The sequence below is a fragment of the Belonocnema kinseyi genome, chromosome 1 (genome assembly GCF_010883055.1).
Source record: "Belonocnema kinseyi isolate 2016_QV_RU_SX_M_011 chromosome 1, B_treatae_v1, whole genome shotgun sequence".
Classification (NCBI taxonomy): domain Eukaryota; kingdom Metazoa; phylum Arthropoda; class Insecta; order Hymenoptera; family Cynipidae; genus Belonocnema; species Belonocnema kinseyi.
In genome coordinates, this window is record NC_046657.1 from 159,058,093 (window position 1) to 159,071,089 (window position 12,997).

At 27.5% G+C, this 12,997-nt stretch overlaps 1 protein-coding gene across 2 annotated transcripts in view; it reads right to left on the reverse strand.

Moving 5' to 3' along the window:
* Positions 1-6,265: 6,265 nt before the first annotated feature.
* LOC117171661 overlaps positions 6,266-12,997 on the reverse strand; it is a 6,987-nt gene continuing 255 nt past the window's right edge. For both annotated transcript variants that reach the window (XM_033359179.1, XM_033359173.1), the window contains exons 2-5: positions 12,777-12,942; positions 12,496-12,627; positions 12,209-12,418; positions 6,266-7,484 (exon numbers count right to left, since the gene is read on the reverse strand). In XM_033359179.1, the coding sequence (XP_033215070.1) occupies positions 7,036-7,484; positions 12,209-12,418; positions 12,496-12,627; positions 12,777-12,921 (936 nt within the window). In that variant the 5' untranslated portion in view covers positions 12,922-12,942 and the 3' untranslated portion in view covers positions 6,266-7,035. The remainder of the gene's footprint in view (positions 7,485-12,208; positions 12,419-12,495; positions 12,628-12,776; positions 12,943-12,997) is intronic.

Below are 12,997 nucleotides of genomic sequence, written 5' to 3' on the forward strand. Positions count from 1 at the left end.
CGTTTTCAATTTAGCTATATTATTCTTGTTGCAAATTTTCCAAATTACGGTAGCATTTGTAATTGATGATTCTATTATTCGTGAAAAAATGTTAAAAGTCCACTTCTTTGAAGTAATAGATGGAGAAGCTTTTTTGCATCTGAAATCGTGCAAATCTACCCCGCCCATGTAATTATTATACAAAGAAAAAGCTCGAGGTAATTCTAGTTCTACTCTCTCTTGAGCAGCTCGTGAAAATCTTTTCACTGGGGTTATGGGAGTGATACCACATGCTGTGGAAAGAATAGAGACTTGTTTTGAGTCTATTACACTGATAAAATTCATCCCATAAAAAAAATTAGAAAATGTAAAAAAAATGTATAAAATCCCTTAAAAAAAAAGACTATCGATATTCGTCGACCTCCACATTGGTGATAGTTGGGCAACGTAAACTTTGTTTGCGGCAGACGGACGATAGATATTCGTGAATTGCAAAAAAATTCATGAATGTTTTCACGAAAATTTTGCCATTAAGACGCCATTTTGAAAATACTAAAAAGAAAAATCGATCTTTGAGCCATGGATTCTTAAAGTTTAGACATTTATTCCACCGGTTAGTGAGATTCCAGGTTAATTACAGACTCGAAAAGCTTTGGAAAATGGTTCACAAAAAAAAATAGGCACGAAAAATCACGTTTTTTTTTTGTCTAAACTGCATTTTGGGATAATAAATAAATTTTTTGAAGAATTTCATTGGCACTGTCGGAAAGAGGAGATCTTAAGCAATAAAAATATATGTGTCTCAATTTTTTCTAGTGTCGAATAGTCTTAGTTATTGGCCGTTGAAAAGCAGTGTACCGGTAGTGGCGTTTTGGCCGTTTAAGGGTTAAAAAAATTTTGTTTCTTCTCTTGAAACCTTTCGAAACTTGTTTTAAAGCTTCTAACGTTTATTTTTGGAATCTTGAAGACTCTACATTTCTAAAAATTTGTAATATTTAAAATTCTCTTTGAATCTCTTTAATTTTTCTAAATATTTCTAGAATTAACTCGATTTTCAAAAATTGTTTAATCTTCCCAAATTGAAACATTTTGCACCAAAATCTCTTACAGTTTTTTTTTGAAATTATAGTAATTCGTTTCATATGTTTGACCCTCTGAATACACACTGGGTTATATTGACCCTGTCACCAACTTTAACCAAAAGCAGAGCTCAGCCGTTTAAATAAATTGCGGTACCGTAGCCTTATAAGCATATTTCGATGTCCGACTGCCGTTTTAGACAGTTCCTGTAGCGTGCGAGTAATCAATCGTCATTGAGAAGTGATTAAAATTGAAGTAGGATCTATGTGACACACGTATGTACGTTACCTCGAATTCACTCAAATTTGTACTTTTAATTTTACTCAATTATCAACGTTTGTTAGTGAAAAAGCTAGAAACTGTGTTTTAAGTTCGTGCAAGGGCACACGGCCACAACTAGAGAAAAGAGTAAGATATCAACTTTGTGCTTACAGAGTAGAAAGTAAGGCAAATTCACAGTGTTTATCTTGCCAGTTACTAATGAATAAGTATGAGTAACTACGTCTTTGTATAACAACATTTTAAAAACATTTTTATGATAAAAAAAAATTATTTCACTCATGTATGTGAAAGAATCACGAATTTTCACACCTTACAGATCACATTTGTCAGTATGCGAAATAAATACCTTTTATTTAAGGCACAAGGTAGGACTATTTCTTTATTATTTAAGCATACTTTGAGAGTATTCACATAAATTATTAGCTAAAAATATTAAAAATTTAAAAAGTATTCATTTTTTGCCTAAACGTTTCTTTTTGCGATATTTTTGAAGTAAGTTAAAGATTTTAAATACACTTATAATACTTATAAATTACTTTAACATCCTTGAACGTATACCTCTTAATTTTGGTAAATAAAAAGATTCAGCAGTTATCAAGTTATAGACAACTAAAAAGTGAACAGGGTCAGTTTGACCCAGTTTGTACGAGATGATCGAAAAAATAGGTGTGTACTCGAAGGGTTAAAAATCTTTTTTAATATTCTCTTAAAGGTCATTTTTTGGATTAGAAAATAATCTTAAATTTTCACCCGAATCTTACAAAATTATTTTCAAAAATGAAAATTATTTCCATTTTTTCTAGGAACCTAACATTTTTTGTTTTCATTTTTGTGAAACCTTACAAAATTCTTTATAAATTCTTTAAAAGTTTAAATTATTTTTTTAATTGTTTCAAAACTTCCGAACATCTCTTAAACTTACTTAATTTGTTAAATAAAATTATGTAATATGGCGAAATTGTAAAATTTTACTTTAAAATCTTTTACTCTCTTTAAAAAAATCTTGGTAAATATTTTAATATTTTTTGTAATTTTATTCAATTTCTCTTAGAAATTAATTAAGAAACAATCATTGAAACTTTTCCCAGAAGTATAAAGATCTTTTTTTTATTCCCTCGACACACTGAAAAATTCAGTTTACCTAAAAAAATAACTCCTAAAAAATAACAAATAAATTCTCAAAGTTTTAAATTTTCTTTTTCCAGACATTTTGATATCTTCAAAATTGAAGTTGTTTTTTTCAAATTAAACCTAAGTCATTTAGAAATTTTCGTGAAATCTTCAAAAAAAATGTAATCTCCTCAAACCATTTATTATTATTGAAAAGCTTCTGTTTTTTTCGAATTCTTCAAAATAATTTTACTTTTAATTCAATTTTTATATCTTTTTTAAAAGGTAAGAAAGTTTAAAAAATATAGTGTGATAGTGAAATATTAAAAACGGAATAATTTCTTAATATTAAACAATCGTTTAAAATTTAAATTTTCTCTTCTATCAATAATTTTAAGTAACATCTAAAAATAAATTTCATGTTGAAGTAAGATAATTTATTCAGAAATTTTGATATACAAATTTGATGGTGCTGAAAATTTATAAATTAAAAACGTTATGTGATCAGGTAAAAATATTCCCCCGCCCCACACACCGAACCGTAACAAAACATGAACTCCCCTCCCCCCTTTTTAATCGAACGTATTATGTGAACGCTCCCAAAAGAACGAAAAGTTACCTGTCATGTACTTGTCTCATTCTCTCAAACTAAAAATATATAATAAAAATATAAGCAAATAATACTTACAACATTTTCTTTTAATTTGTGATTAAAAAATATAACTTACATCAAGTTGAAAGATATAATATTTAAGAAGGGGGTTTGATACTTTAGAGTTAAGGTTTACGAATATCACTTTAAATTCTGTCTCGCAAGTTTTACGTTCTGTCATCAAAAGTTGCTATTGTAGGCTAAAAACTGAAAATAATTATTTGAACTATTTAAATTACTGCACAAAATTGTTAATATTATATTAAAGAATATTTTTTTATAATTTCAAGTCGATTATCAACATTAATTCAAAGTAAAATAATTTAAAAAATAACTATTAACGCATAATATTTATAATAAAATATCAGGTCACCTCCATACTTCTAGTCCCTTTGTAGAACCTTTTTCAGTTTAAAATTCATAGCCACGAGTCCATTAAAAATGCATTCCTTAACCACTTAATTTTATATTTTCTTACTACTTTCTTATTAGAAAAAATACGTACGTAAAAGATAGGAGAACATAAGAAAGTATAAAAAATAGAGTAGAATGGTGGTGGGGTCAGTTAGTTGATACGGTAGATGGGAAGGAGAGATGGGATACGAGTTAGATACTAGAGGGTGGCAGAGGAATGTGATGAATATGAAAATGTATTGAAGAGTAGGATGCAGTGGAAGGAGCTACTGAACGACGAAATAAAGGGAGAAGAAAGAAGAGTGCAGAGCGAAAGATAATACATGGTTCAGGTTTAGGGAGTGTAAGATGCAGTGAGTAGAAAGAATTATTGATGAGTGGGGAGAGGGAGAAGCGGTAGAGAAGGGTGAGTTAGACTGTAGAGGAATGAAAAGAGAATTAATGATACTGTTTTGGAAATACTACACAGAGAGAAATTAGGCAAAACCGTCGCGCTACCGGTGACAAGAGTTTCTGCACTTAGTTTTTCTGTGGCGTCTGCTCAAGATTCGGGGCACTGGTTACCCCAAAGTTGCGGAAATCAGTAACTCTGAAACGTGGGTGCTCAATTTTCCTAAACGGCGCAAGCGCGGAACTATGCCGGAAGCACCGCGTATGCGGGGCGGCTCGCCTATAACTATACTGTTGGTTAAACGTGTCAGCCTGTTCGGGGTAATGGTACTCCCGACTCAGTGGAGCCGTTTTACTAAACAGAAGTGGCGCTCTTTACTATTTGATTGGTGCGACAAGTGTACGTGTTGGGTGACCGACTCTATCAAACTTCTGTCTGTGTATAAGTCAAATATAAACCTCTAATCCTACTTTCCATCAATCGTCACCAATTTTTGGAAATTATGTGTCTTTTAAACATTGCATGGTTTCTTTCAAAGCTAAAACTTTAATTCCTCATTCCAGTAATAAAAAGAGAATTAATTCCACACATAAACTGGCACGAGATAGGTCTTAACGATGATTTCGCAATGATGTATTACATTTTGGAAAATAGAAAACTGAAAAAGCTTCTTTACATCTACATTCGAAGGGCTACTGTGAAATTTATGTTCTTGTGTCGCTAAAGCCTGAATTCAACGATAAAATGCATATAGCTGTAAATTTAGCACCAGTAGTTTTTATGGGAAATTTATCGGGAATCGCAAGACTCGTAGGGTATTACAGCTACGTGCTTTCTGTATGTCGCCGTTTTAAGATTGTATTATTTGTTATTTCTAAACTTTACCTACATTCTAAAAATAATTTCAGTACATTTTTTATACCATTGGTCAATTTAACATGGTGGATGGAGCGACTTTGCAACGGTTCGTGACGAACCTTTTCTGTTGAACGGGAATTATAACACAACCAATTTGTATGCTTGTTCTTTTTTAGTGGCTAGATTTAGACCTTCTAATGAGGATACAGTAAGCATTCATATACACTGGAACCTGGAATTAGGAACCCCGGATTTACGATATTCGTAGAATTTTAGTTTCAGGCATTTTTGTGATGCATTCACTTAATTTCCCAATTTTCCAGGTGAATTTAGACAATATGATTATGGCTCGAGGACTAATGAAAAGGTTTACCATTCATCACTTGCACCAAAATATCCTCTGCCAAAAGCAACTCTTTCAGCGGCTATCTAAGAATGGTTCCAGCAATTACTTAGCTACTGCTAAGGTAAGCGGTACTTAAAAAGTTTGAAAAGTTTTCAGATACAAATAATTAGGAAACATGCAATACTGAGAATTATATTTACTGTTGATATTAAAATAAATAAAATAATCGATGACAACTAGCAGTATTTAGATGAAAAAAAAGTTATATCAAATGTGAATAAGGAAACATATAAATTATTGTATAAAATTTTTAGCTAATAATCGGATCAGAACTACTTTTCAAGGAGAATTTAATTTCCGTTTTATAATTTTATTCATAAAAGATCATTACCTGAGTATTGAATTGCCATATAGAGTTCGGTAACAAACACATTCGAATGAACAGTAGCTCAGACAGTAATGCTTCAGCTTCACAGACACAAAGTTACGTGTTCAATTCTTGATGCTTTCACTTTTTAATTTATTTTTCATTTATTCAAGTATTAATAAATCTACTTTTCTTTGAAAATTTTCAAATATTAGCACATCATAATTTGTGTAATTCCCTGTTTTAGGGGAAAACTGATAACTCGTTCATACTTCTAACTTTAAATTTATTTCATAAAAATAATATAAAAAATTAATGAAAATTGTTTTTTTTTTTTAACATTTGAATAAATTTATTCAAATTTATTAAATTTATTAAATTTAATAATAAATTTTTTAATAAATTGATTAAATTTATTAATATAAAAAAGTGCGCAAGAATCGAGCATCGAACTCGTAATCTTCCGGATATAAAGCCGAATCACCTAAACTACAACTAGGTATTTCAATGTCGATTTTCTCGAAAACGGCGAAAAATCGCACATTGCGATTTTACATAAGAGAATACAAAATATTATGAACCAAAATTAAAATGCACAATATGCGGTCTCCTTCATTTAAATTACAGTTGGGAAGGGAGAAGTAAAACAGGCAAATTAAATAAATAGAGATTAGCTTCATTGTGAATAAGAAACCAAATTAGGGCTTTATTTCAATGATACTTCAGGTAAATAAAAATTATTATAGAGCAATTCGAAACAAGATAGCTAGAAAAAGTAGGAAAAAATTATAGCAATTGGAAACCTGGATAAATAAAAATTACACAATTAAATGACGTAGTGGTGATAACATATAAATTATAACAAACTGGGTTTGTTGAGAAGTAGGAAAAGTACAACTTATTGCGAATAACACTGCGAAGAGCATTAAAATAATTGAAAATTAGAGGAAAAAATTCAACATAGGATTAAATTATGGAAAATGACATTTTTATCCTATAGAAATTTTGGCCAATCATAATTGAGAAAAATCCAAATTGAGTTAAATAAAAATTACAAAAAGTAAAAATATAAGCAAATATAATTTCGAAAAAATACAAATGAAATGGGTCATATTTTTTTAGGACGTTGAATTGCTCATAAAAACACTTCCAAGGGTGGTGGGCAGTCAATTAGTGGATGGCTTCAACCACTTCTATTTCCTAATCGGTATCAATGCACTCAACAAATTTTATTAATTGGTCCTATAAGTTATGGAACCATATAAAAATAAATAAAAAAGATGATTTGTCTTATGACAAACTAATTATCGGTTCATACTTTACCAACTGCGAGCAAAATGTTATTTATATTAATAATCTTTCAACAGAAATAAGTCTGTTTTACCGACCGATGGTAATTAGTCTAGAAACAGTTTGCATTTTTGTCTGCTAAAGATAACCGCAAAAGAGCAATTCACAATAAAAATGTACTATCATTAAAAAATGTATTACTATTTCTATTCATATATTATTTTGATAAATCTCACTAAAAAAAATCTACTTATAATTCTAATTCATCATTTTCTATACCACACGAGTGAATAGCCTTGTCGAGTTTCTTCATCGGGATTTAAGACAGGTCCAGGTACAATAGTTATGTTTGGTTGATGACCAAATTCGTTTGACACATACTCAACTTTTACATCCACACCATCGTCACCCAAGTAATTATATTTTCCATCCTTCCTACCATTTCGATAACCATCCTCATTTTGGCTATGAGAACTTACAGAATAATTAAAACGATAACTAAGGTCTTTTACCATATTTTCTATAAGGTTTGAAATAGTTGCATTTTCCTTAGGTAAAGGAAATCCCAATGTTTCTTCTTTTTCCTCTTTTTCTTCTTTTCCTTCTTTTTCTTTTTCATCTTGAGCATTAACATCATTATCCAAATACGAATCCTCGTTGCTGATTGTTTTCCCCTTTCTAACATCCTTTATGTCATTTATATTCGGCAAGACGTCTAAAATAAATTTTACATTTTATTTGTCAAATTCAATCATTGTAACCGATTTTTTGGAAAAATAGTTGAAGGGTACCCGGTCTAAACCTGTTAACTGAGATTTTTTTAAATAGATTTTTTTACTGGAATATTTTTTATATGAAGTTAATACCCCGCAAACGAAACGGCAAAATTCATTTTAGTTTTCTATAATGAATTTGCAAAAGTCGCGTTTTGGTAGCTACAGCAGAGCTCCGCAGAACGATTTTCCTTTACCGTGTAAAATTAATGAAATATCAGTTAACAGGTTTAGACCGGTTTATACCGCGGTTAGACCGGTTTATACAGTTGGTATTGGATTTTGATTCCCTGGAAACTTGTAGGATCCTGAACATGTTCCTGAACACGAACCTGCACATGAGCTTGTATAGGTAATCTAGGCGGTTGTATAGGTCCTTGTTCAAAATCACATACACGAACCTGCATAGAAACTAATCCACGAGGGTTCGCTAGTGGCTTAGCTCTCTCGACAGTAAGTTCGATTTTCAAGGGAAGAACAGAAAAGCAAAAGGTGGCAATCAAAGTAACGGGGATTTGGTTGGTTGCCTTCTCATTTTTCTTTCCTCTTTTTTATTTTTGTCCAAAAACAAAAAGAATTTTTTCCATTTCCTTTTTAGGAAAAAAATTTATTTTTCATTTATTTTCAGATTGCAATAGGTAAATTGTATGGTGGTTATCCAAATTTGGTCGTTAGATTCTTGGTTTTCTTTTCAGGAATTCTGCATATTGATTTCCTTATTGGAGATTAAACAGGGTTTTAGACTTGAATTTAATCTCATTTAAATTTCTTAAATTTTAAAGTAACGTACCACGTATATTAGTTCGTATATTAATTAATTATATACCTTTTATAATTTAGAGTACATTTTTTCCTAAAAGTACATATGGTAACGTTTTTAGTTGTTTCTACATATTGGAGGTAGAAAATTAATCTTTTTGTTTAAAAATTCACCTTTTTGTTTAGAAATTTAACATTTAGGTTTTAAACTTGAACTTCTTTCTTAAAAATTAAAAAATGTCTTTCTTTCTAACAACTTCAACTTTTTGTTTAAAACTTTTGAATTTTCGTCTTTTTGGTAGTAAATTAATCTTTTTGTTGAAAAATTCAACTTTTTTAGTTGAAAATTAAACTTTTTGGTTAGAAAATTCTTGAATTTGGTTAAAAATAAGTTTTTTTCGGTAGAAAATTAATATTTTTATCAAAAAATGGATACTTTTTTAGTTTAAAATTCGATTTTTTTCTGAGAATTCTGGTATATGACTGAAAAACCTCTTTCTTGGTAGTAAATCAAACCTTTTGTTTAAAAATTCAACTTTTTTGTTGAGAATTATTGAATTTAGTTAAAAATTCTCTTTTTTAGTAGAATATTATATTATTAGAATATGTTTGAAAATTCATCCTTTATAGTTAAAAATTTAACTTTTCAGTTGAGAATTATTAAATTTTGTTCAAAATTAATTTTTTTCGGTATAAAATTAATTTTTTCTTTCACAATTCATCTTTTTGTAATATATTTAACAAATAGGTGTTAAAGTTGAACTACTGTCTTCAAAATTATAAAAAGATTGTCTTCTTTTTCTTAAATTTAAATTTTGTTTGAAAATTCGTCTTTTTTGGTAATAAATTAATCTTTTTTTTTTAATTTTGGTAAAAAATTCTAGAATTTTATTAAAAATTCGTCTTTTTTTGTAATCAATTAACCTTTTGGTTTAAAAATCCATCTTTATGGTTAAATATTTAAAAAATAGGTTTTAAAGTTTAACTACTTTCTTTAAAAAATCTTTCTTTCTTAAAAATCTAACTTTTTGGCTGAGAAAAAAATTATTTCTGAATGTTTCTAAGCATTAATATAAAAGAGAAAATTTTAATTATTATATTTTTTTATATATAGAAAAATAATTTTAATCTCAAAATTTTGCTACCAGACTACAATTATTTGTAACTTCTTCACGTATTGAAATATATAGTGAAAATTAAATTATTGTAAGGATAAAAAATGACAGCATGTGTAACCAAAAAATTGCCGAGAATTTAAAGGTGCTCAAAGAAAAATCTTGCAATTTTGAAAGATTACCAAAGTACATAGAAATGAATTTATTTAAAATGAAGTTACGATTTTTGAAGATTTCGAATAAAAATTTTAGAAACTTTTGAAGAATTTAAGAAGGTTTCAAGAACATAGAAAATGTTTTTTAGATTTCTTGTAAAACATTAAATAATGTTTTATTTTACAACATTTATTTTAAGAGGATATTTTAAAAGATTCTAAAACATTGCAAAATATTTTCAAAATTGTCATTAATGAATCCGAAAGATTTTCGCACAATTTAAGGAATAATTCGAGGCAGTTTAAAAGATATTAAAAACAATTTTTTGTATTTTGCAGAATTTTTTTCAAATTTTTAGGACAAAATGCAATAATTTAAAAATATATTTAAAAGTATACAAAAATTAAATTAGAAAAACTTTCAAAAATGTAGATTTTTGAAGGATTTGAACGTAATTTGGAAGCTTTTTAAACATTTTCAAAGTTTTCAAAAAAACAAAAAAAAATGTTAACTGGAAATATTTGAAGTGATTCTCTATTTTGGCAAATTAATCTCCAAAAAATATTTCAAAAGATTACAAATTATTACAAAATGTTTACAAAATTATAAAAAAATGAATCTGAAAAAATTTTAGGAACAATTCAAGTCAGTTTAAAAGGCGTTTAGGAACTTTGACTTTTTTAAGAGATTAACAATATTTTTTAAATAAAGAATTTTAAAGAATTAAAAAAAGTATATAAAATTTTCATTAGATTTCTCTTCAAATTTTCAATCTTTTTTTAATTTCCAGCATTTATTTTAAGAGATTATTCAAAAATATAATAAAATATTTCCAAAATTATCAAAAAAAAATCTGAAAGATTTCAAAACATTTTTGTCAACATTTTTTCAAAATTTTGGGGAAAATTCAAATAATTTAAAGATCGATTGAGAAGTTAAAAAATAGTAGTTTGAAAAACTTTTAAAAAATGTAGATTTTTGAAGATTTTAAGACCAAATTTTGAAGCTTTTTAACATTTTGAAAGGTTTCAAAAAAATGAAAGAATATTCTTAACTGGTAACATTTAAAGTGATTCTCTAATTTTACAAATTAATCTTAAGAAAATATGAAAACAGATTCTGAATTATTACAAAAAATTTTAAAATTTGTAAAAAATAAATCTGAAGTAATGTTAGGAATATTTCAACTCAGTTTAAAAGGCGTTAAGTATTTAAAAAAATTTTTAAGAGTTTACATATTTTGAAACTAAGAATTTTGTAAGATTTAAAAGAATAAACAGAATTATCATGAGATTTCTTGGAAAATTTTAAATCGGTTTTTACTTTAAAATATTTTAGAATATTTTAAAAAATTAAAAAAATTATCAACCAAACAATCTGAAAGATCTCAATACAATTATTTTCATTTTCCAAAACTTTTTTCAAATTTTAGGAAAAATTCGAATCATTTCTAAATATATTTAGAAGCTACAAAAATTGAAAAAAGTGGAAAAAATGTATATTTTTGAAGATTAAAAAAAATTAGTTTTTTAAAATATTTAAAAGGATTCAAAATAATAACGAAAATTCTTAAGATTCCTGAGAATATTTAAAGTAATTTTTTTAAAATTCAGTTTAAGAGGATATTAAAAAAGATTATAAAGCCTCAAAAATATTTTCTAAGTTGCCAGAAATGAATCCGAAATATTTTTAAAACATTCGAGTCAGTATAGAAGATATTTAAGAATTGTTGGAATTTTAAAGGGATCAAAAATATTTTCGAACTTTGAAAGATTTCCTAACATTTATAAAATAATCTTCCATTTTTTCTAGGCATAAAAAAATCTGAAATATTTTTTAAACTACTTAAATTTCTCATAGAAAATTGTTAGATCCTGTAAAATACAAGATTTTAGTCATTCGAAATTTTTATTTTGTGATAAATTTGTTTATTTTTTCTTCTTCAAATAACCATTTTGTCCAAAAATCGTCTGTTTGGATGTACTTAATTCTTTTTTATTAATCTTTGAAAATATTCTTTACTTTAATCATAACCTATTATATTTTTCTTTGAAAATCCATCTTTGCTGCTTGAAAATTAACTTATTTAATACATTTTTAAGCTACATCTTTAAAATTTCTCTTGCTTGGTTGAAATTCATTATCTAGTTTCATCTCTTTGGTTCAAAATGACTCTTTTTTTTAATTTCCTTTTTTTTAGCAAGACATTATTCTTCTTGGTTGAAAATACATATACTTAGTTAAAAGTTGAACTATTTTGTTAAAATGTGATTTTTTTGATAGAAAGTTCATGTAATTGTACAAAATTCATATTTTTGGGTTAAACAATTAAATTATTTTGTACAAAATTTTTCTATTTTGGAAAATATTTCATGCTTTCTGGTTAAAAATGCATTTGGTTGAAAAGTAATTAATTTTTAGGCCTCATAAATATTTTAAACACTGTTTAAAAAAATGAAGAATGCACTATAACAAATTTAATTTTCTTATTTCAAAGATACATTCCAAGCGATTGAAACTCAGCCATCCGTGAACAAAATTGTATTAAAAGAAAATATTTTATAGTGGTCTAAAAATCAAATTTTCTTACTTCCTAACAACTGGATTACAATTTATTTAGCAATTTTCCAACTTACCAGGGTTTTCTTCATTTTGCGGGACTTTATTCGTTCCATTGAAAACTTTATCTGACGTATTTTCCTCTACTGTTCCATTAAGAATAAGTCCATCTTCAACTTTGTCTATATTAATTAAACTATTACAGTCACTGCAAGATCGTTGCATTGCAGCCATAATTTTTTTTGCAACTTCCGGCTTGTCCTTGAAAAACTCCTCCATGTCTTCTTCTTCATAAGAATTGAAGACAGAATTTTAATACGAGTTAAAATATAAAATGATAAAAAATGTATGAAAAAATACTTACGAGATTTAAGTTTTCGATTCCTCATTTTTGTTATTATAAAATCCCCATCTTTATCAGTCGCATAACTAGTTTCGTGATAAACTCCATCAGCAGTTATAAATCCATATTCTCCAGTAACAATCCCATCCTTATCTATACGAGAAATATAAATTAATAATAACTAATGATTATTGTCAATTACTTAAAAAAATCAATATCAAGAAATTCAAATCTGGCGCGCGCGGTAAATTTGAATATCTTATTTTTTCTTTCAATACTTATTAAAATATAAGTCACAATACCTTTCTTCTCGAATCTGTGTTGAAAATCAACGACGTTGAAAGCAAATTCGTATGGCCTAATATCGTTTGGGATTTCATTTGCCTCCTGGCCAGTAGAAAATTTTACAAAAAGGAAAAAAACACAGGACATGGCGAAGAAAATCATGTTTATTATTAATTTGAAACTCTAGAAATAAATTATAAAAATAAGTAAACGAATGATCTATAAACTTAAAAAAAGG